This window comes from Sorghum bicolor, chromosome 1 (genome assembly GCF_000003195.3).
Source record: "Sorghum bicolor cultivar BTx623 chromosome 1, Sorghum_bicolor_NCBIv3, whole genome shotgun sequence".
In the NCBI taxonomy this organism is placed as follows: Eukaryota; Viridiplantae; Streptophyta; class Magnoliopsida; order Poales; family Poaceae; genus Sorghum; species Sorghum bicolor.
In genome coordinates, this window is record NC_012870.2 from 10,108,242 (window position 1) to 10,127,365 (window position 19,124).

The following is a 19,124-nucleotide window of genomic DNA, read 5'->3' on the forward strand; positions in this document are numbered from 1 at the left end:
GTTGTCAGCACTTGTGACTATATAAATGAATCAAGGGGGCCTCTGGCTTGCACCATTGAGATCAGTAAAATTGAGAATAATCCGGTTTCTGACTACTGCAATTTGCATCACAACAAGAAAAAAGGGCTCATCACAACAAGAAAAGAAGGCCTGGCCCAGCCAGCAGATAGCAACCAGAGCAACAGAAGAAGGCCCAGCCAGCCCGCCATAAAGCTGCGAAACATCAGGCCCGCCGAAAATCCCTCAAAGAAAAAAAAAAGAACAATCAGGCCTGCCGAGAAAAGTCCGAACGCCTCTCTTCTTTCTTCTACCCCAAGACGAACTCGGTGAACTCTTTCCGGTTCGTTCCTCTCCCTGCCTATATACGCCCGTTTCTCTCTCCTCGCGCAACATCGGACAACCACACAAGCGAGGAATCTAGTCCAGTCCCGGCGGCAATGGAGTGCGTTTTGGGCGTGGTTGGCCGCGACTTCGCGGTGGTGGCGGCCGACACCTCCGCCGTGCAGAGCATCCTCGTCCACAAGACCGACGAGGACAAGGTGATGGTCCTCGACTCGCACAAGCTGATGGGCGCTTCAGGGGAGCCTGGTGACCGGTAGGTTACTCCGCCCTCGCCGATCCGTCCGTTCGTTCGGCGGCCCGGCCCGTCGATTCCGCGTTCGCCTTTCTAGGGTTTTTGCGTGTGCCGCGCGATCTGATCCCGATCTGTCTGGGTTTCTGTGGGTTCTGATTGGGTGGCGTTTCTGTTGGCGCAGGGTGCAATTTACGGAGTTCATACAGAAGAACCTCCACCTGTACCAGTTCCGCAACACCATCCCGCTCTCAACCGCCGCCGCCGCCAACTTCACTCGCGGCGAGCTCGCCACAGCCCTTCGCAAGGTACCAATCCGAATTAATCTTGTTCATCTCTTTGCGCTATTGGTTTTGCCTGCGAAAAGGTCGATCTTTTAGAGTGCACAAAAATCGGGGTTCTAGAGTTTGGTTCGTGGTGGATTAGGGTTAGACGTAGTCAGGTGTAAGGCCGATTTGGGTGTTCCAAGGTTCGATTGGATGAAGATTTTTGCATGGTGTTCAATTTGTAGTCGAGAGTGATTACAGAGCAAGTTTAATTTTGTGAAGGGGAGCTCATTTCATTAAGCCAGGGGCTGGGTGGTGTGATTGAGAAATTAGGGGCATCTGAAACATGGGGTAAGAAACGTGTCTCCGAGTTTTTTAAGCACTTTACCCATTGTTTTAGTAGTTTGTGGATGGGCTGGTTCAGTTCTAATCATTAACTGATGTTCTGTAATTACAAAACATCTTCTAGTTTCAAACAGAACATCACATGGCAGCTCCTAATGAACGGATGGGATTTAGTGAATTGAATCGTGAGGCTTGCTAAAAATTGTTTTTTTAATGTATGTAGTTTAAGGCCATCCCCTGTATTGTTTGAGGGGAAATATATGGTGTTTACATATGAGATTTGCTCCTACAATCAGTTAGCACCAGCACCATTCTGTTCAGTGCTTGCTCTAGTTTGAACAAATTTGTGTGGTGCAGATTCCTGTATTTGAATTGTAGCACAAATGTGTGATGTGGACTAGTAACAAAATTCTTAGGCCGTGGAAACCGCATTTATGTTATATTTTGTCTATTCCTTGATGTCTAGTTATCTTGCTACTATTGTTATCTTTAAGACAGAACAGTTTTAAAAAAAACGATTACATATTTACACCCTACCTTTGCAGTGTGATGTCTGCCATTCATTTGGTATATATACTAATATACATGTACCATAATTTGTCATGTGGCCATAGCCCATACCCAATAAGTCTGAAAACCTAGTAGCTGATTAGTTGGCATAATCTCACTTGCTGTGTATGCTTTGCATTCCCCAACAATTTTAGCGGCATGCCTTCAGTTTTCCAGCAGTAGGTTCATGTTCATGGAACTCCTGTAGACACCAGTAATTCATGTACAAGTAGATTCGCTCTGATTTGATTGTTGCAATGGGTGGCACTGTTTATCATGTTGTACTATTTGCCTGTGGTTGAATAGTTGAATTGCATTGGCTTCTAATTGCTATATATAATATATTGTACTTTGAGGGAGCACTGGTCTGTATTTGCCACCATTTGTGATCTCATTCATAAAGAATTGCAGCCAGTATTCAATAATACTTGTTTGTTTTGCTATTTTTTTAAGAGCACTTTTTTTACAACACATTTTTCTTCATTTATTGTCTGCTATGTATTATCCTCTTTATAGTTTTAATACATTAACATTCCTCTTCTGCCCTGACACATGTTTCATGTTTACCTTGTCAGAATCCATATATGGTCAATATTATTCTTGGTGGTTATGATAAGGATGTTGGTGCTTCCCTGTACTACATTGACTACATTGCAACCTTGCACAAGATTGACAAGGGCGCTTTTGGGTACGGATCATATTTCTGCTTGTCTCTGATGGACAAGTTGTACCGCCCGGACATGACTGTTGAGGAAGCAGTAGATCTTGTTGACAAGTGCATTAAGGAGATTCGGCTGCGACTGGTTGTCGCGCCCCAGAACTTCGTGATCAAAATTGTCGACAAGGACGGGGCGAGGGAGTACGCAAGGCGTGAACTCGTCGGCGACAATGCACCTGTTGATGCTGCAATCACAGTTGCTGCCTGAGGCATGAACTTGTTGGAAGTTAGACTGTGTTAATTGTGTTTTCTCAGCGAGGCTACTTATGTAATCACAGGATACTGGTGGGGGTCCCACAACTGTTTTATCAATTTGAGCCCAGACGTGTGTATTTCTGTTTCTGCACTATTCATGTCTTTGCTGAGTACAAGTTTACAACTAGTGTTTAACGCTTGACAATGCTGCATGTGCACCATTTATGATAACTGAAATTAACAGAAAACCTGTGCCAGTTACACAACGCATAGCTGAAAATCTACGCTGATGGGGTGCTAGGTAAGGCGTTGACTTCATCACCTTCAAAACGCGGGCGGCGCCTGCGACGATTCCGCGCGCGCGGAACCGCTGCGCGCGCTCTCGCTGACTGTCTGGACGTTGCACACAACAGGGAGGCTGAGCGGTGCTGGTCCGGTCGATGCCGAGCGCGGCCTCTGAGCTGCGAGCAGCACCGGCCGAGCGCCGCCGTCGCCTCGTCGACGCACGACGACAGGCCACCAGCCGACGTGCGCTCACTGGGGCCGGACCTCGCGGACACCGCCGCGACGAGCAGCGATGCCGTGGCCAAGAGCCAGAAGGGCGCAGCTCCCATCACTAAGCAAATCTCTTTTTTTTTTCCTGATCAGATGAGTCAATGATATGTGGGACAAGATGGCAAAATCTTCAGTTTAGTAAAATTATAATGGCAGTCTTCAAAAATTTCCCTTATTTATATGCCTCTAAACTTGATCTCCAGTTACTCTACTAATCCTCTTTGAACTGTAGTCCAGCCCTATTGTTTAGTTTTTACTGATAGAGTGATAGTTCATATGCACCACTGGATTTTGATGATGTGCACTTTCTTGCTCGGCAATTGTCAAATTATACAAATAAATTTGGTTTTTAAATCTCTCTAGTGGTAAACTAGAAATACATAATATTCGAGAATTAGACATGAAGGGGGCATAACAAGGGGTCAATCAAGTTGAACTTGATTTTTTGATTTGTGGTATTCTGTAATGCTATGCACTTAATGGCTCAATAGAGTCACTGGCTGAAGGTAATAGGACCATGCAGGACTGGATGGGGAATATAGCATTTTTTATTATGAAGATTTGCATCACCTGTTATCTTTCATTTTTGATAAAGTCGCTAATAAATCGTCTTCTACGGTTTACAAATAATCTATGGTAGTTTAAGTTAAGGGGAACTGCTCTAATACTCCTTCTAAAAATTGCACGTATCTCAAAGCAACTATCTAATTAATTAAATATTTTTCTTAGTTATTTTTCAAAAAATGGGTTGCACATGGGCCCACTCCGTCCAAGTCCAGGCATGGCAAGTTTGGTTTGCATTCTGCGGGGTAGGCAAGCAGTGGATCAGTTCGGACCTTGTTTAGTATGCTCAACCTAGCTAGGACTAGGAGCTTAATCTCTTTTGTACCAGTCACTCAGTCAGGCATGTCTAGCTGTGTACTCCGCCTGAGGGTGTTTGTAATTTGTATGACCAATTCTATTAATAAAGAGTGTGGTGTTTTCTAAAAAAAAAAACTACCGTAGTATTTTTATTTGTATTTAATAATTATTGTTCAATTATAGACTAACTAAGGTCAAAAGATTTATCTTATAAATTATAAATAAAATTAGTTTTTATTTTTTTATATTTAATATTCTATGTATGTCCCTAAAGATTTAATGTGACATAAATCTTCATATTTTTTTGAAACCACGGAGCCTCCGCCTCCGCGTTCCATTCTTGCCAGCCCTCTTCCCCGGGCCTTCCTTCCAGCTTCCCTTCTTGCCAGATTCCCCTCGCACAGGGTATATTAGCCGCCGCCGGCCAGTCTCAGCCAATTCCGTGAAAACTACATTGCTAGGTGACTGAGATGCAAAATCTCTTACGACGAACACGATCGATTCGTGGACTCTGCTGCAGAGTCAACTCCACGCCGCCTCGCTGGTGGCCTCCCGGGCTTGTGCGACGAGATGCTTCACCTATGAATCTTCTTTACAGGTCTATTATTCTCCTTCCGAACATGCGCCTTGTGCTGAAATTTTAATCTAGAGTGTGATGAACTTTTGGATCTGGACTCGGAGCAACTTTTTCTTATATAATAGCATATAGTATGTACGGGAGAAAAAAAATCTAAAATATGTTACTAGAGCAAGTTTCGCGATTTCCTCGAAGAACACACAAAACTGCTCGCTCGTGTTGTCCTCCTCGCCTAGCTCGCTCAGTTCCAAACAAATCTACTATCCCTGCTGCACGTCCCCACTTCCCTCTGTACTATGCAACTGTCAACTTTTTTTTATTTTAATTCTACTGAGCGGGCGATTTGGTCTTGGTCATTGAGGACACAGAAAGGTGAAGGTTCAAAGAGTTAGGGCCTTGTTTAGTTCAAAAAAAAATTTTGCAAAATTTTTCAGATTCTCCGTCACATCGAATCTTTAGACGTATGTATGAAGTATTAAATATAGATGAAAATAAAAACTAATTACACAGTTTGATCGGAATTGACGAGACAAATCTTTTGAGCCTAGTTAATCCATGATTGGACAATATTTGTCAAATACAAACGAAATTAGTACTATTCACATTTTGCAAAAAAATTTGGAACTAAACAAGGCCAGGCCTAGTTTAGTTTTCAAAAATTTTTGGTTCGAGGCACTGTAGCCCTTTTGTTGTTTGTGACAAATATTGTCTAATTATAGATTAACTAGGCCTAAAAAATTCATCTTGCGATTTACAGACAAATTGTGTAGTAATTAATTTTTGTTTTTGACCGGATGAGATGATTCCGCAGGGGGACGAGATTTAACTTCCCTTCTTCCCTTATGTGAGGGGTGAGATGATTCCGAGGGTGGGGGGATGTTCCTAGTGTTCACGGGCATAGTTATTTGAACTAGATCAATGGTCCGACCGGTAAAAGATTGAACCAGGGCTTCGGCCGGTCTGGTCCACCATATAGGACCGGTAAGCAATTGAACCACTATAAAACCGATGAACCCGCCGTTTTTTCATACAAACCAGTATAAAACCGGACAATGAACCGATGAAAACCGGCCGACACCACTGGGTTGCATCGCCAGTTGTGTTCTACTAGTGTTCCTCATTCTATTTGAACCAGATTAAACTAGCGGTTCAAAGGGGTTGGATCAATCAAACCGTGAACCGAGGACTTTGAGCGGTTTGATGTTCGGTCTGGTTCTAATAACTATGTTCACAGGCTTGTGTCTCTGTTTGGCATTACGTCCCCCCTTCATGTTTTCTACGGCCTCGTCGTTAGGCCTCCTTGCGATTCTGAATCCCGGTGCCCCCACGTGCAGCAGGGGGCCGGGTTGACTTGTAACGATTGCCCCTCGTGCGTCCTTTCGTAGGGCGAAGGGGTTGGGCAACGCCATGATTTTCCTTGTTGGTTCAATTGGTTCAAGTGGATCCCCAGATCCTTTCCACAAGGATCCATCAGGGGTCAGCTGGTGACCGACTATAGACTCTCGGTGATTAATCTATATAGTTCTCAGGGCTGTTCGACCGATCCCGAGGGCTCGCCCTTTCTTTGGTGGAAAAACCATGAATTGCGTTTCACCAAGACTCGAGCATAGTCTAGCAGGCCCATGGCATTCGGGCGCCAGGATACTAGCCGCTGCAGGCTCCTCCCATTCCACCCCTCACTCAGGATTGCCCGGAGCGACTATCAAACCCGCAGACAAGCCGGTCTTTGAACTCCTAGGCTGTTACAAGCTATAAAGAAAGACTGTTTTTAGTATTGGTCCATACCTCGTCCTATGTGATTCTACCGTCTGTTGTGTATCCCTCGAGGCGCAGGGCCACACAAAGGCAGGTGTGCGGGCTGGGTAGCCCCTCCCTTACCTTTGCTCGCCCTTTGCCCCCTCCAAGCTTGGTGGTGTAAAGGAGAGTCTCGGGACGGCTACAAGAGTTTGGGGGCGTGCCGGTGAATACGGTTACTACTGTCGTGGGGGGCCTGGGTCCACCGTAGCGCATCGCGTGGCGCGTGTGGCCGAGCTCGAGGGCTTTTTAAAGTATGGTCTTGTTTAGTTGGAATACGAAAAGTTTTTAGGTGTCACATTGAATGTTTCGCATGATGTCGGAAGGAGTATTCGGATACTAATAAAAAAACTAATTACATAACTCGCTTGTAAACCATGAGACGAATTTATTAAGCCTAATTAATTCATCATTAGCACATGTAGGTTATTGTAGCACTTAAAGGCTAATCATAGACTAATTAGGTTTGAAAGATTCATCTCGTGATTTCCAACCAAACTGTATTATTAGTTTAGGGCCTGTTTAGATTGGGGATGAAAATTTTTTGGGTGTCACATCGGATGTGTCGGGAGGGGTTTTTAGAAACTAATAAAAAAACAAAGTACATAGCTCGTCAGGAAACCGCAAGACAAATTTATTAAGCATAATTAATCTGTCATTAGCATATGTGGGTTACTGTAGCACTTAAGGCTAATCATAGAGTAACTAGGCTTAAAAGATTCGTCTCGTGATTCTCAACTAAACTGTGTAATTAGTTTATTTTTTTATCTACATTTATTGTTCCATGCATGTGTCCAAAGATTCGATGGGATGGATGAAAATTTTTTTGGTGGGGAACTAAACAGAGCCTTTTTTTATCTATATTTAATGCTCTATGCATGTGTCTAAAGATTTGATGTGATGGAAGAAACTTTTTAGAGTAGGAACTAAACAAGGCCTAAGATAAGACATGGAGAGTACGGAAGTGAAACAATGACACACATTGCCGGCAAATTTATTGCGACTGTAGGAATCACCGGACCTTGTTTAGTTCCAAAATATTTTGCAAAATGGACACTGTAGCTTTTTCGTTTGTATTTGACAAATATTGTCCAATCATGGACTAACTAGGCTCAAAAGATTTGTCTCGTCAATTCCGATCAAACTGTGCAATTAGTTTTTATTTTTATCTATATTTAGTACTTCATGCATGTGTCTAAAGATTCGATGTGACGGAGAATCTGAAAGATTTTGCAAAATTTTTTGGGAACTAAACAAGGCCTTAATTTCACGAAGGGGACAAAGTCATAGACACACAAACCACTCACAACCCTCCCTGTCCGTCCGTTCCCAATAACGAAAACTGACACGACGCAACGCAACGCATCCTGAATCACAACGCTCACACAGCAGCTGCCACGGCGTAAACCGCAGCCGCGGCGAGCCCGAGCACAAGACCCGCCGGTCCCCGGAGCGACGCACCGCCGCCAGATGGCAGGGAAGGCGTCGCCTTCGATCCGCCGCCGCCCGACGACCCTGCACGCAAGCAAGCAATCAACCGCAAGAGGAGTCAATTCATCGCACCAAAAGTGAGCAAAAAAAAAAAAACAGAGTAAACAATCAGCGTGAAATGAAGCCGAAACCACTTCGTCCGCGGCGGCCGGCCGGTTACATACCGCTGCACTGGCTGGCGGGTGGGGTCTGGACGTTGCAGGCCGCGGGGAGGCCGAGCGCGCGCGACCGGTCGATGGTGACGCCGCCGAGGGAGGACGAGGCGCCGTCGCTGCCGAGCGCGGCGCACAGGCACTGCGGCTTGGACTGCACCACGCTCTTGAGCTGCGAGCAGCACGACGCGCTGGGCGCCGACGTGTCGTTGCCGCTGATGTAGTCCATGCACGGGGACAGGCTCACCAGCGCCGACGTGCAGTCGTCGCTGCCGGACTGCGCCGACGCCGCCGCCGCCAGCAGCGCCACCGCGGCCGCGGCCAGGAGCCAGAACGGTGCCGCCCTCGCTCTCGCAGCCATTATATATTTCCTTGCTTGGATTTGCTACTGTCTGGCGTGACCACCTAAAGCTTGCCAGGAAGTTCGTTGCTGGCTGATTTGTCAGTCTGTTGCCGCTGCTTTTTGCTGATTTCGGGCTTTGGCCTGCGTGGGTTTTATAGGAGTGATCTGCGATGGAAATGGCACGAGTTGGTAGATGCTGGTGAACTGCCGGTTCCTACTTCACCAGGAATGGATCCTGCCATTGCAACACGTAGACGATTGAGTCGTTAAGGACTTTGTTTAAGAAGAGAATGGCTGCTAATTGAATTCAGTGTTCAGACTGAAATCAGGCGCGGATCATTGGCGTGTTAGATATGGCCAGCAACGGTACAAGCACGAGTATGTTTATGAGTTTCGTTGCTTGTCATAATATACTATTTGGGTTAGGAAGTTGCTTGTGTCAATCTGGCAACTAGCAGCAGGCCAAAATAAAAATGTACTCCTATAATGTTGTTTTCCACAGAACAAGAAATGGTGGCCCACAGTGATCTCACACACTGCAACCATGGAGACCGTAGACCGTGGACCTTGAGGTTCGAAGTTGAAGTCGGAACTGGCATGCAATATTTCATCAATTCTTTTACTTTTTGTAAAAAGAAATATCCATATCAGAACGGGTACACACAAAAGTGCAGACTCTAGTGTTCTTTCAGAACAATCTATTTACAAATTTGTGTTATTGTGTCCAGAACAGTGAACAAGACTATCCACATACAATTGCAGATTTGCACTGCAGTGCGCTACATGTTCTGAAATGAAGGCTAACAGTGACGTCAATTACAAGTTATATACTTCTTATACAAACGCAAGATCTGCGCTATAGTTAATAATAAAACCGCCAAAACTGAATCTACAGCCTGTTCTTTCTTTGCAGGGGCAATCTGTAACTTTATCTTTCTACAGAGGCCTTAAGAGTGGGTAATCTTCAAGGAGTTCTCGCTCTGACAACGTGTCATTCTCATTTTGTGGAGTCCATAGGACCTCGACTGCCTGTAAAGAAGATTAACAAACATCAGACAACCTGAACTTTATAAGAAAGTAGGCTAACAATGTGTCTTTCTATTGTACCATATGAATATGAACAAAATGCAGAAACCCTGGATTTTATAAGAAAGTAGGCTAGCAATGGTTCGTTCAGTTCTCATTCTTTCCACCTTTTTAATTCTTATGTTTATTTTCCCTTTATTTTTTAGAGTGAATTCGTGAGGCTCTTGTTGGTTTCATCTCTAAGTTACTACATCTTATTTGGACTAAATGCTTTGTAATCTAGCATGATGTTACTGTCATCGCCTCAAAGAAAATCTAGCAAGATGTTGCTTATTAAATGACAGTATGTCACTACAACACAACATTGATTTAAAATTTGCTGACTAGATTTGACAGCCTCATACAGCAGAAATGGACCACGGAACTGTTTTTGGACCAGGCTGGATCAAATTTTGGAGTAAATGCCATTTTATAGAACTGTGGATGTTGGTGACAACCAGGTTGCTCTCAGTTAACATTACTTTACCCAAACAAAATCCGGCCTCCTTTGGAACAAAGGAAAAATGGAAGAATTCTCTAGAGGATTCAAATCCTATATAGGAAATTTTCCTATAAACCCCTTTGGAATAAAGGATTGGAATGGCTTGTTTCATAGGAATTTTGGAGGAATTTTATCAAGAGGTTGAATCTCATGGAAAGTTTCCTTTGTTCACTCTCATCAAAATCCTGCGTTTTTGCTGCGCTCCATCCAATCTTGCAGTTTCATGTGTTTTCTCAATCCATAGGATTCAAAATGTTAGGACATTCTATTCCTATGTTTTTCCAATTCTTGTGTTTATAGAATCCTGCATTCCAAATAGGCCCTCAACCTGGAATGATTCCTGAGTAGGAATTGGTAGGACTAGAGTTTAAACTTGATGATATAGCAAGAGAAAAAAGAAACAAGCAAGAAATACCAGTATTTTTCTTGATGGTATGGCAGCCATCTTTTGCAGAGCTGTCTTTAAGTCATTGCTGCTATTTATAACTGGCAGCTTATGTACTCCCTCAGCAGCAACCAATATGGTTATCTGCAAATATGAAATAGAAAAGGCTTAGATATCATGTGGTCAATACTGTGCTAAGTGAGACTAGCAAAACAGGTAATTAGAAATATTCAATCACACAAACCTCCACACTATACAGGACAGAAATCATCCCACCCCCTACTGAAATATGAGTGCGTAAAGCAGTGTTTTTTAAAAGGCAAAAATCTTAATTCTTGAATCACAATTGGCATCTGAACTGTATCAGCAAAAAGATATTACACATCATGAAGATCCCAACACCATTGCATGCACATAAGATACTATTTGGCAAGCCTGGTGTCATCTGTTACATACCACAATGTACTCGTTGCTAAAACCACTTGATCTTTGGCTGCCTCCTTTATTCCTCTTGATGCTGTTCACGTTCACAAGTGTCTCTTCATCAAACTTGCCCCTCTCCTCAATTGAAAGCTGATTGAAACGTTTCTCACCATCATCCATGCTTCGTTTCACATCCACCTTTTTAGAACAATAAACGTGATTAATAGGCATTGAAGTGAGAAATTTTCTGAATTCCAAAGCTTTATGACCCTGCCACTAAAGACACTAAGGCATTCATGCATGAAGTATGATATGACTTACAACCTAAAACAGAGTTTATGATCATTTCATCATTGGTGAAATAGGAATGTAAATGAAAAGGAAGTTTTGATTTTTTCTAGGAGTTATGCATAACATTACATTGCAGGACAAGTCATAGAGTTACATTTAGATGGAAACAAGAAACAAACTACAATCTGCTAAATATGCTAAAGAATACAAATTAAAGAAAAAGGTGGCAGTGGGCTTACCGATGAGTAAGCTGAGATACAACAATCCGGATGCCGAAGTAATGCCAATGTTGTCTCTACAGAACAGTATAACAAGAACTAAACAATCAGCATGATTTCAAGGCAATAGTCATAAGCCTTACAGATATAATAAATCTATACAGTTTATTTCCAAGGAAATTATGATGTGTAATGTAATTACAATTTAAAGAAATACTAGAACTATAATCAAGATTATAGATTTTGTATCAGGTGACATGCAAATGTAGCCCAAAATAGAGATCATAAAACAAAGCAGCACCGCAATGGACTATCACAGATAGAAATTGTGTCCAGAAAAGTACGCAAGTGATCCTTACCAGCAATAAGGGCGAACAAGGCCCAGTGAAAATAAAAGGAAAAGGAACCAAAACATATCAGAACAGAAGGCCAACATTAGGTACATTACTTCAACTAAAAGCAACACACCCCAATGAGACCCAATCCATCCAATGTTCAATCTTGATGGTTATCCTCAACAACCACAGTGTTCCGAGTTCAGTTTTGCCCTTTTTTGCTCGGACGTGGTGTGTGATGCCAGCTACATCACCACAACCCCGAAGCAGTAAAATCAAGCAGCATGTATGTTTTTGTTTTACCTGTCAACACATAGCTCAAGCCAGCCGGGGTAGATGTATCTGCTTTCTCAGCTATTTGATCAAGCTCCTTCTGAAATGACCGTGCCATGCCCAGCAAGCCAACCTACCAACAATGTTATCTTATTAGAATGTTTGAAGTGGATGCCTATACCTTGTTACTTAAATTGGATATGCACTACTAATAATGAAAATTAACAGAAGTAAGCATGTCTTATTTTTGTACATCTAGGTACATTGTGTAAATACCATGATTCGAAAAGCCAATAATACCAAGCACTAATTACTTAATTAAGCTTAAATACATAAATATACTCCTACCAGCTAAAATATACACGCAACAAATGAGCCATTCACATCCAAACAGTCACTGATATGGATTCTAGGCGACATATCTTGCGTGTTAACCACAAGGCCAGGCTCAGTTGCAATGCTATTTAAGCAATGGTTTATTGCTTAAACAAGTATGTTGAAATGGAGGGGCAAATCAGTAAGTAGACAATGTAACATCGGTTAACATATGTATGTACTACTATTTTCCACTAATCAATGAAGTGGCTATGGCAACTGACCCGTGCAAATGTGAATGTATCCACCAAAGCAACAGACAAAACCTACCTGTAGCTTGAGGACGGTGGTCTTCTCCGTCTCTGTGAGCACACTGGCACCACCGGATGAGTCGGACAAGAACCCGGCGAGGTAGAGGAAAGCCGCGAAGCCAATGAGGGTGAAGAGGAACCCCGATCCCCCGAAGCCGATGCCGATGGCCGGGCCGACGGACACGAAGGGCGAAGGCGAGTAGAAGGGCGCGGCCCTGTACCCGCCGCCCCTGGGCGCCGGCGCGCTGTACCCGTAGGACGAATGCGAGGAGGAGGAGCGCGAGGAGGAGAAGGAGGACCCGCCGACGCGGCCGCCCGAGGCGGCCAGCGCCGCGGCGTGCGGCCCGCCCGCCGACGCGGCGAGCAGCGCGCCGGCCAGCAGGAGCGCGAGCGCGGGCCGCTTGAGCGCCACGAGGGCGTCGAGCACGGACCTCCTGAGCGCGTCGAGGACCAGCAGCGCTCCTGGCCTCCTCGCCGCCAGCTGCTCCTGCTGCTGCGCGTCGAGAGGAGCAGCGGGGCGGTGGAGGTGGGCGCGAAGAGCGGAGACGCGCGGCGGGGTCCTGTGGTGGTGGTGGGGCTGGAGGCCGCGGCGGGGCGGGAGAGGGAGCGGGCGCGGGGTGGAGAGGAGGCGAGTGGCCTCGAGGAGGGAGGCGGCGGCCATGATGGCAGCGCCGCGGGCCGCGGGAGTGGAAATGGAATGTGATGCGGAGGCGGAGGAGGAGAGGGCGGCGAACCGGCGGTGGTGGGAGCGGGAGGGATTTTTTTGAGAAGTGTGTGGGGGAGGAGGATCTGGTTGTGAGGCTCCGGGCTCGGGATGCCGGGATCGGGTGACGTGGCCAACAACGACCGGCGGCCGTAGCAAGGCCTTGTTTACTTCTAAAATTTTTGGCAAAATAGGAATAGTAGCATTTTCGTTTGTATTTGACAAATATCGTCCAATTATAGACAAACTAGGCACAAAAGATTCGTCTCGTCAATTCCGACCAAACTGTGCAATTAGTTTTTATTTTCATCTATATTTAATACTCCATGCATACGTTTAAAGATTCGATGTGATAGGGAATCTGAAAAATTTTGCAAAATTTTTCAGGAACTAAACAAGGCCTTGTAGGGCTTTGTTTAGTTACGAAACTTTTAAAGATTTGTGGTCGCGTTAAATATTTAGATGCTTGCACGAAGTATTAAATATAGATAAAAAAATAATTAATTATATAGTTTTTTATAATTTATGAGATGAATTTTTTGAGTCTGGTTAATTTATGGTTGGATAATAATTATCAATACAAATAAAAGTACTACAGTAACCGAATCTAAAATTTTTCACAAACTAATTAAAGCCTGAATTAAAATGTTTATACATTCAGAAATACATGAGAAGAGCCAAGACGGCTAGCTCAAAAAAAAATGCATATTTATAGCTAGACAATCACCATTCCGTACGTAACAACCAGAAATTTTCGCAAAATACCAAAATTACCACCTGAAAATTTTTTCTAAAAATACTCCTTGCTTGGTGAATTCATACTAGGAAAACACCCTGTAGATGCACAAGTAGAGCCTATTTAATTATTAAGCATATGCATATTTTAATTCAATATGTGATTTGGCTCTTATTGTTTTTATGTGATGATTAATAGAATCAACGACTTTTATTTAATTAAAGATTTCTCTTCCAAAGCCAACCTTGGTTTGTACCCATGAAAACCCTAGACCCCTAGAGGACCCCTGTAAGGGTGTATACAAGTTGGTAATTTGTATATGCAATTAGGGAACCAAGGTGTAGAAAGAAGATTTAGCAGAAAATGGAAAAAGGATTTGAGTTGGGGCTGGAAAAATGACAAGCAGCTTCTGGCCCAAGCTCGGCTTGCGGCCTAGCTCGCTGGCCGTTCCTTCCCCCGCCGAGCGGCCCAGCCCGCTGCCCCTTTACCCCCGCCCGCGCCTGGCCCAGCAGCGGCACCGCGGCCCAGCACCGCCAGCCAAGCACGCAGCAGCGCCCGCGCGGCTGACAGGCGGGCCCCGCCTGTCATCCCCCACCTCGTCTCCTTCCTCTGCTTTTTCTTCCCCAGCGCCTCTGCCATGGTGACGACACCGCGCCTCGCTTTTTGACCGGACGAGCGCGGATTGGAGAGCACCCGGGCGCTCGCAACCACCACCGCACCCCCAAACCCTAGCCTCGCGGACGCAGGCGCCCTACACGTGTCCAGATGACACCCCCGCCGTCCGCCGCGAGCCATGATCGGTTGCGGCTATATAAACCAAATCCCGAGCCCTAGCACCTCCCATCTGCTCCGCCGCCGCGCTGCGACCCATCCACCACACGCCGAGCACCGCAAGCGAAGGGAGAAGCAAGGAGGAGGGGCGACCACGCCACCGGGACCGCCCAGGACGCCGAAGCAGAGGAGATTGCCGCCGCCGTCTCTTCCCCATCCTCGCGACGGGCTTCACGGCACGACACCGCGAACCTTCTGCACGGCGCCAGCTCTCCACTGCAACGCTAGCTATCAACCTCGCCACCCACGGTATGACCACGGTTCCCGTCTACGTGCGCCGCCAAACTGAACACTCGCGCCATGGCCGCCGCCGCAAACGCACCCAAGACGCCGCCTTTTGTCCTCCTCGCGTCCGTCGCACACCCGCACGCCGCACGCCGCACACACTAGGCTCGGAAGCAGACCCGGCCATGCCGATTCGCCACGGATTGTGGAAGCGCTGCGCGCGTTCGCCATGACCGCGCCCTGGACAGCGGCGCGAACTCACCTGAGCAGACCCCAAGGCGCTGTCTTTTGCACATCTCGCACCCGTCTCGCACCCGCCCACGCACCGCGCCACCCGTGCGCGCCGTTGGGCGCGTCGCGCGCACGCTCGCGGCCACGATCGCCACGGGCACGAACACTCCGGCAAGCACGCCGTTCCGACCGTCGCGCGCCAGTAGAGAGACCCGAACCACTCCTAGCGCCTTCACCGCGTCTTGGAACACACTGTGCGCTGAGCAGAGGGGGAAGAAGGGGGCGCGGGCCGAAGAAAGCGGGCGCCAGAGCGCCGCCGGAGCGCTGCGTGTCCCTGGGTGCCGTGGAGAAGTGGGAGAAGGGACCCTGGCTGCACCCGTGCACCGTAAACCAAAAGGAAAAAAGTCTAAATAACCCCTTGAACTATCAAGGGTAGTCTAATTTTGGGCTTGACCTAAAAAACCGGATAAATGGGACATTAAACTTTTGGTTTTGGTTTGATTTACCCCTGGGTGGTTTTCCAGGGCGGTTTTCGCCAGCGTGGCGGCCAGCGTGGCAGTCGACGACCCATGGGCCTTGAAGACGGCCGCAGAATGACCGTACCCAATGCCCACCTCCGCCGCTCACTCGCCGTTTCTGCCTCTCACGCCACAACTCCGGCCGCTGCGGCGCTGGCACCGCGCCGTCGCCACTCTCGGTGTCGTCGCCCTCGTCATGGGTGGCGCCGCCCGTGTTCTCCAGGAGCAACAGTGTCATCAGCAATGGCGCGGCGGCGGAGGAAGCCTTGACCGCCGCCGTCGCGGACGACCTTATGAGCCCGGCTGCCGGCGGGAACGCGCCACCGTCGCCGTTCTTTGCCGCCGGGGACCCGCTCCTCGACGAGCTCCAGCTGCAGGAGCAGCTCGCGTTCCTCAACGATGCTGCTGCCGACCACCAGCTTCCCCTGTTCGACGCTGCCAGCGAGTGCCGGAGCCCCGGGGCTGGCGACGCCACCGGGTTCTTCCCGTATGGTGGCCTCGGCTGGGCCAACGGTGGTGGACCAGGGCACCGCCGGAGCTCCTCGGTCAGCGAGCTCTGCCTCGGCAGCGCCGACGGCCTCGGCTGGAAGCCCTGCCTGTACTATGCACGCGGCTACTGCAAGAACGGCAGCGCGTGCCGGTTCGTGCACGGCGGCCTCCCCGACGACGCCACCACTCTCGCCGGCGCTAAGATGGACACCACTACCTTGGAACAGCAGTGCCAGGACATCCTGTTCCGCTCCAAGTCCCAACGCCTTGCCGCCGCCGCCGCTGCGGCCTTCCCTTACTCCCCGACCGACTCGCTCCCTGGCTCCCCGTCCGCGGCTACCAAGTGCCTGAGCTTGCTCTTGCAGCAGCAGCAGAACGAGAACCAGAGGTCTGCCATGCATGTTCGAGGAGCTAGCTCTTAAACCGTAGACATTCTCCCCTCTCTGTCTTGCAGGGCGGCAGCTGCAACGACCGCCGCGGCGCTGATGCTAGGTGGCGACGACGCGCACAAGTTCTCGGGGCGCCCGCGGCTGGACTGCGCCGACTTGGCGAGCATGATGAACCCGGGGTCGCGCTAGATTTACCTCATCTTCCCGGCGGACAGCACCTTCCGCGAGGAGGACGTCTCCAACTACTTCAGGTATCTGTTACCAGCTCGCTGCTCCGGTCCCTCGCCAACCATTCGTGGTCTCTGACGCGTGCGCCGGCTCCGGCGAGCCGCTGCAGTATCTACGGCCCCATCCACGACGTGCGCATCCGGTAGCAGCAGACACCGCCGCTGCTGCGTGAGTTGCTAGATTAGAAAAAGTCACTAAACACAGAGGAAACGAATGCCACGCTGGCCGCCACATAGGCGAAAACCGCCCTGGAAAACCACCCAGGGGGTAAATCAAACCAAAACCGAAAGTTTAATGTCCTATTTACCTGGTTTTGTAGATCAAACCCAAAATTAGACTACCCTTGATAGTTCAGGGGGTTATTTAGACTTTTTCCAAACCAAAAGGGAAAGGAGAAGGGTGGACTGTGTCCACCAGGACCAAGCCGGCGGTCCACCGACTCCGCCATGGGCCAAGAACGGCCGTGCACCACACCCCTCCCCGTTGTCTGGCCGCTGGGCCGCGCCCAGAAGGCCGAGGCCTAGGAACGCCCGCCCACAGCGAGCAGGCAGCCGCCAGGCCGCTCTGGGCCGAACCACCAAGCCGCCGCGGCCCACTACCCCTCCCCTGGCCGCCGCGTGGGCCGAAATGAGGCCCAAACCACAGAACCAGCTCCCTGCTTCTTTTTCTTTTCTTTTCCAAACCTATAACTTGCATAAATAATTTAAAACCCCAAATGATTTCCGAAAAATACGAACCAAGTGTCCAAATTCTTCTAAAAACAAGATCTACGTCCTAGGCTTACTTATGAGTGCATTTGGTTCTTTTGATTCTTCTATTTGATTTTTGTGATATCTATAAGAGTCGCTTATCGCGACTATATGTCTTGTTTTGACAGACCCGGAGGAGCCGACGACTGAGGAGTACGACCCCGACTACACTGAGGAGCTCGAGGACGACTTGCCAGGTGCCACGTCCCACCCAACCTCGTAGAATCCTATTAGCCATGCCATGAATGTAGAAGCTAGCGCTTTACTTTTATGCAATAATCTGAGGTAGGATGCATGGTAGAAATGCTTGTGAGCCATTACCTTGTCGCAACCTACTACCCTTGCTTACCCGCAGTTAGGATAGAAGCTCGCATCTTGCTACTGGTACTCTACTCTGCATTATATCTGTGATGTGATGCGTGGTGGACAGTTGTTGATTGGGATAAGGCATGTGATGCCGTTAAACTTAATAACGGATTTGGGGAGATCTTGGCGTGCGTTTCGGGTGTGTGGTGAGGGTTGAGTCGACCGAGCAGGAATGTACGACGAGTCTTGGGACGAGTCTTGCGGGGGATGCTACCTGGGCGTTTCCCAAAAGAGATGCTTGTGGCGGGCACAGGTGACAGGGAGAGGTCCCGGAGTGGAGTGTCTTCGTGGGACGAAGCGCCGGGATGGGAGGTGCTGTTTACCACGGGGTGACCGGATGTTCCGTTGAGCGGGGCATCGGCCGGCCCCACGAGAAGATGCCATGTTCGGTCACTTAAGGACTGATATGTTCTGTGGACCGGGTCTTAGGAATCCTTGCATTCCCACTCGCCTTAGCCATGGAACGGGACGGATGTACGACCAGCTAGGGCGGTGCCACTACTACTAGGTTGTTAGCGGAAAGTGTAGGGAGGTACGGGCATGGGACCCACACCCTCCTAAGACAGCGTAGTGACCTTGGGGGCCCGGTACTACATCTCACAGTCTCAACATGTCGGTGGTACTCCGGCATGGCCCCAGTTCTGAGTGGTAGGGTGGCATCGTGTTTAGTTGGAAGGCAGCCCGGCATAAGCCTAGACGATGTACAGCGTCGATGATGGTGATCTTGTGGGTAGTGCAAACCTCTGTAGAGTTCTGGTTGATCGATCGATACATATATCGTACGCGGCTATGGACCTTTCCTAAGTACAGCTTCACTTGACTAGTGAGAGGAGTTCTTTCTACCTTCCCCTGGGTTTGTGTTTGATCCGGCGATGGCTGCTGAGGCAAGGCACGAGCGGGAGTCGTCCTTGCCGCCTAGAAAGTGAGAGTGTGGCGAGATTTGTGTGCTGGGGTGGGAGAATGTGTGAAAGGAGTTGGATTAAAAGTTGACTTATTATTATAAAATTTGGACTTATTCGTATAGGACGCTACAGCCATAAATTAGGTCTTTTGATACATTCTCTTGCATTCCACCTGCCACAAAGCTTCGCATAAAGCATAGGGTGGGAGCCAGTGGCCAGTAC

At 48.0% G+C, this 19,124-nt stretch overlaps 3 protein-coding genes and 1 pseudogene across 3 annotated transcripts; 2 read left to right on the forward strand and 2 right to left on the reverse strand.

Moving 5' to 3' along the window:
- On the forward strand, window positions 62-2,839 carry LOC8062956 (proteasome subunit beta type-2). Its single transcript, XM_002464002.2, has 3 exons — window positions 62-595; window positions 756-879; window positions 2,307-2,839. Exons 1-3 carry the CDS (start codon window positions 438-440, stop codon window positions 2,655-2,657), a joined length of 633 nt encoding a protein of 210 aa, XP_002464047.1. The 5' UTR covers window positions 62-437; the 3' UTR covers window positions 2,658-2,839.
- LOC8062957 (non-specific lipid-transfer protein-like protein At2g13820) lies at window positions 7,660-8,559 on the reverse strand. Its single transcript, XM_002466582.2, has 2 exons — window positions 8,087-8,559; window positions 7,660-7,946 (listed from the first exon to the last, which is right to left on the reverse strand). Exons 1-2 carry the CDS (start codon window positions 8,433-8,435, stop codon window positions 7,813-7,815), a joined length of 483 nt encoding a protein of 160 aa, XP_002466627.1. The 5' UTR covers window positions 8,436-8,559; the 3' UTR covers window positions 7,660-7,812.
- Window positions 9,016-13,310, reverse strand: LOC8054130. Its single transcript, XM_002466583.2, has 6 exons — window positions 12,555-13,310; window positions 11,940-12,042; window positions 11,323-11,378; window positions 10,826-10,990; window positions 10,400-10,513; window positions 9,016-9,446 (listed from the first exon to the last, which is right to left on the reverse strand). Exons 1-6 carry the CDS (start codon window positions 13,194-13,196, stop codon window positions 9,354-9,356), a joined length of 1,173 nt encoding a protein of 390 aa, XP_002466628.1. The 5' UTR covers window positions 13,197-13,310; the 3' UTR covers window positions 9,016-9,353.
- Window positions 15,106-17,031, forward strand: LOC8054131 (annotated as a pseudogene).

Coding starts and splice junctions, on each gene's coding strand:
- LOC8054130 (XM_002466583.2), bottom strand. CDS start 13,196: ATGGCCGCCGCCTCCCTCCTCGAGGCCACTCGCCTCCTCTCCACCCCG. Junction 11,379..11,939: donor CTTGAGCTATGTGTTGACAG/GTAAAACAAAAA, acceptor ACTGTTCTGTAG/AGACAACATTGGCATTACTT. Junction 10,991..11,322: donor GTATCTCAGCTTACTCATCG/GTAAGCCCACTG, acceptor TGTTCTAAAAAG/GTGGATGTGAAACGAAGCAT.
- LOC8062957 (XM_002466582.2), bottom strand. CDS start 8,435: ATGGCTGCGAGAGCGAGGGCGGCACCGTTCTGGCTCCTGGCCGCGGCC. Junction 7,947..8,086: donor ACCCGCCAGCCAGTGCAGCG/GTATGTAACCGG, acceptor GCTTGCGTGCAG/GGTCGTCGGGCGGCGGCGGA.
- LOC8062956 (XM_002464002.2), top strand. CDS start 438: ATGGAGTGCGTTTTGGGCGTGGTTGGCCGCGACTTCGCGGTGGTGGCG. Junction 596..755: donor TCAGGGGAGCCTGGTGACCG/GTAGGTTACTCC, acceptor CTGTTGGCGCAG/GGTGCAATTTACGGAGTTCA. Junction 880..2,306: donor TCGCCACAGCCCTTCGCAAG/GTACCAATCCGA, acceptor TTACCTTGTCAG/AATCCATATATGGTCAATAT.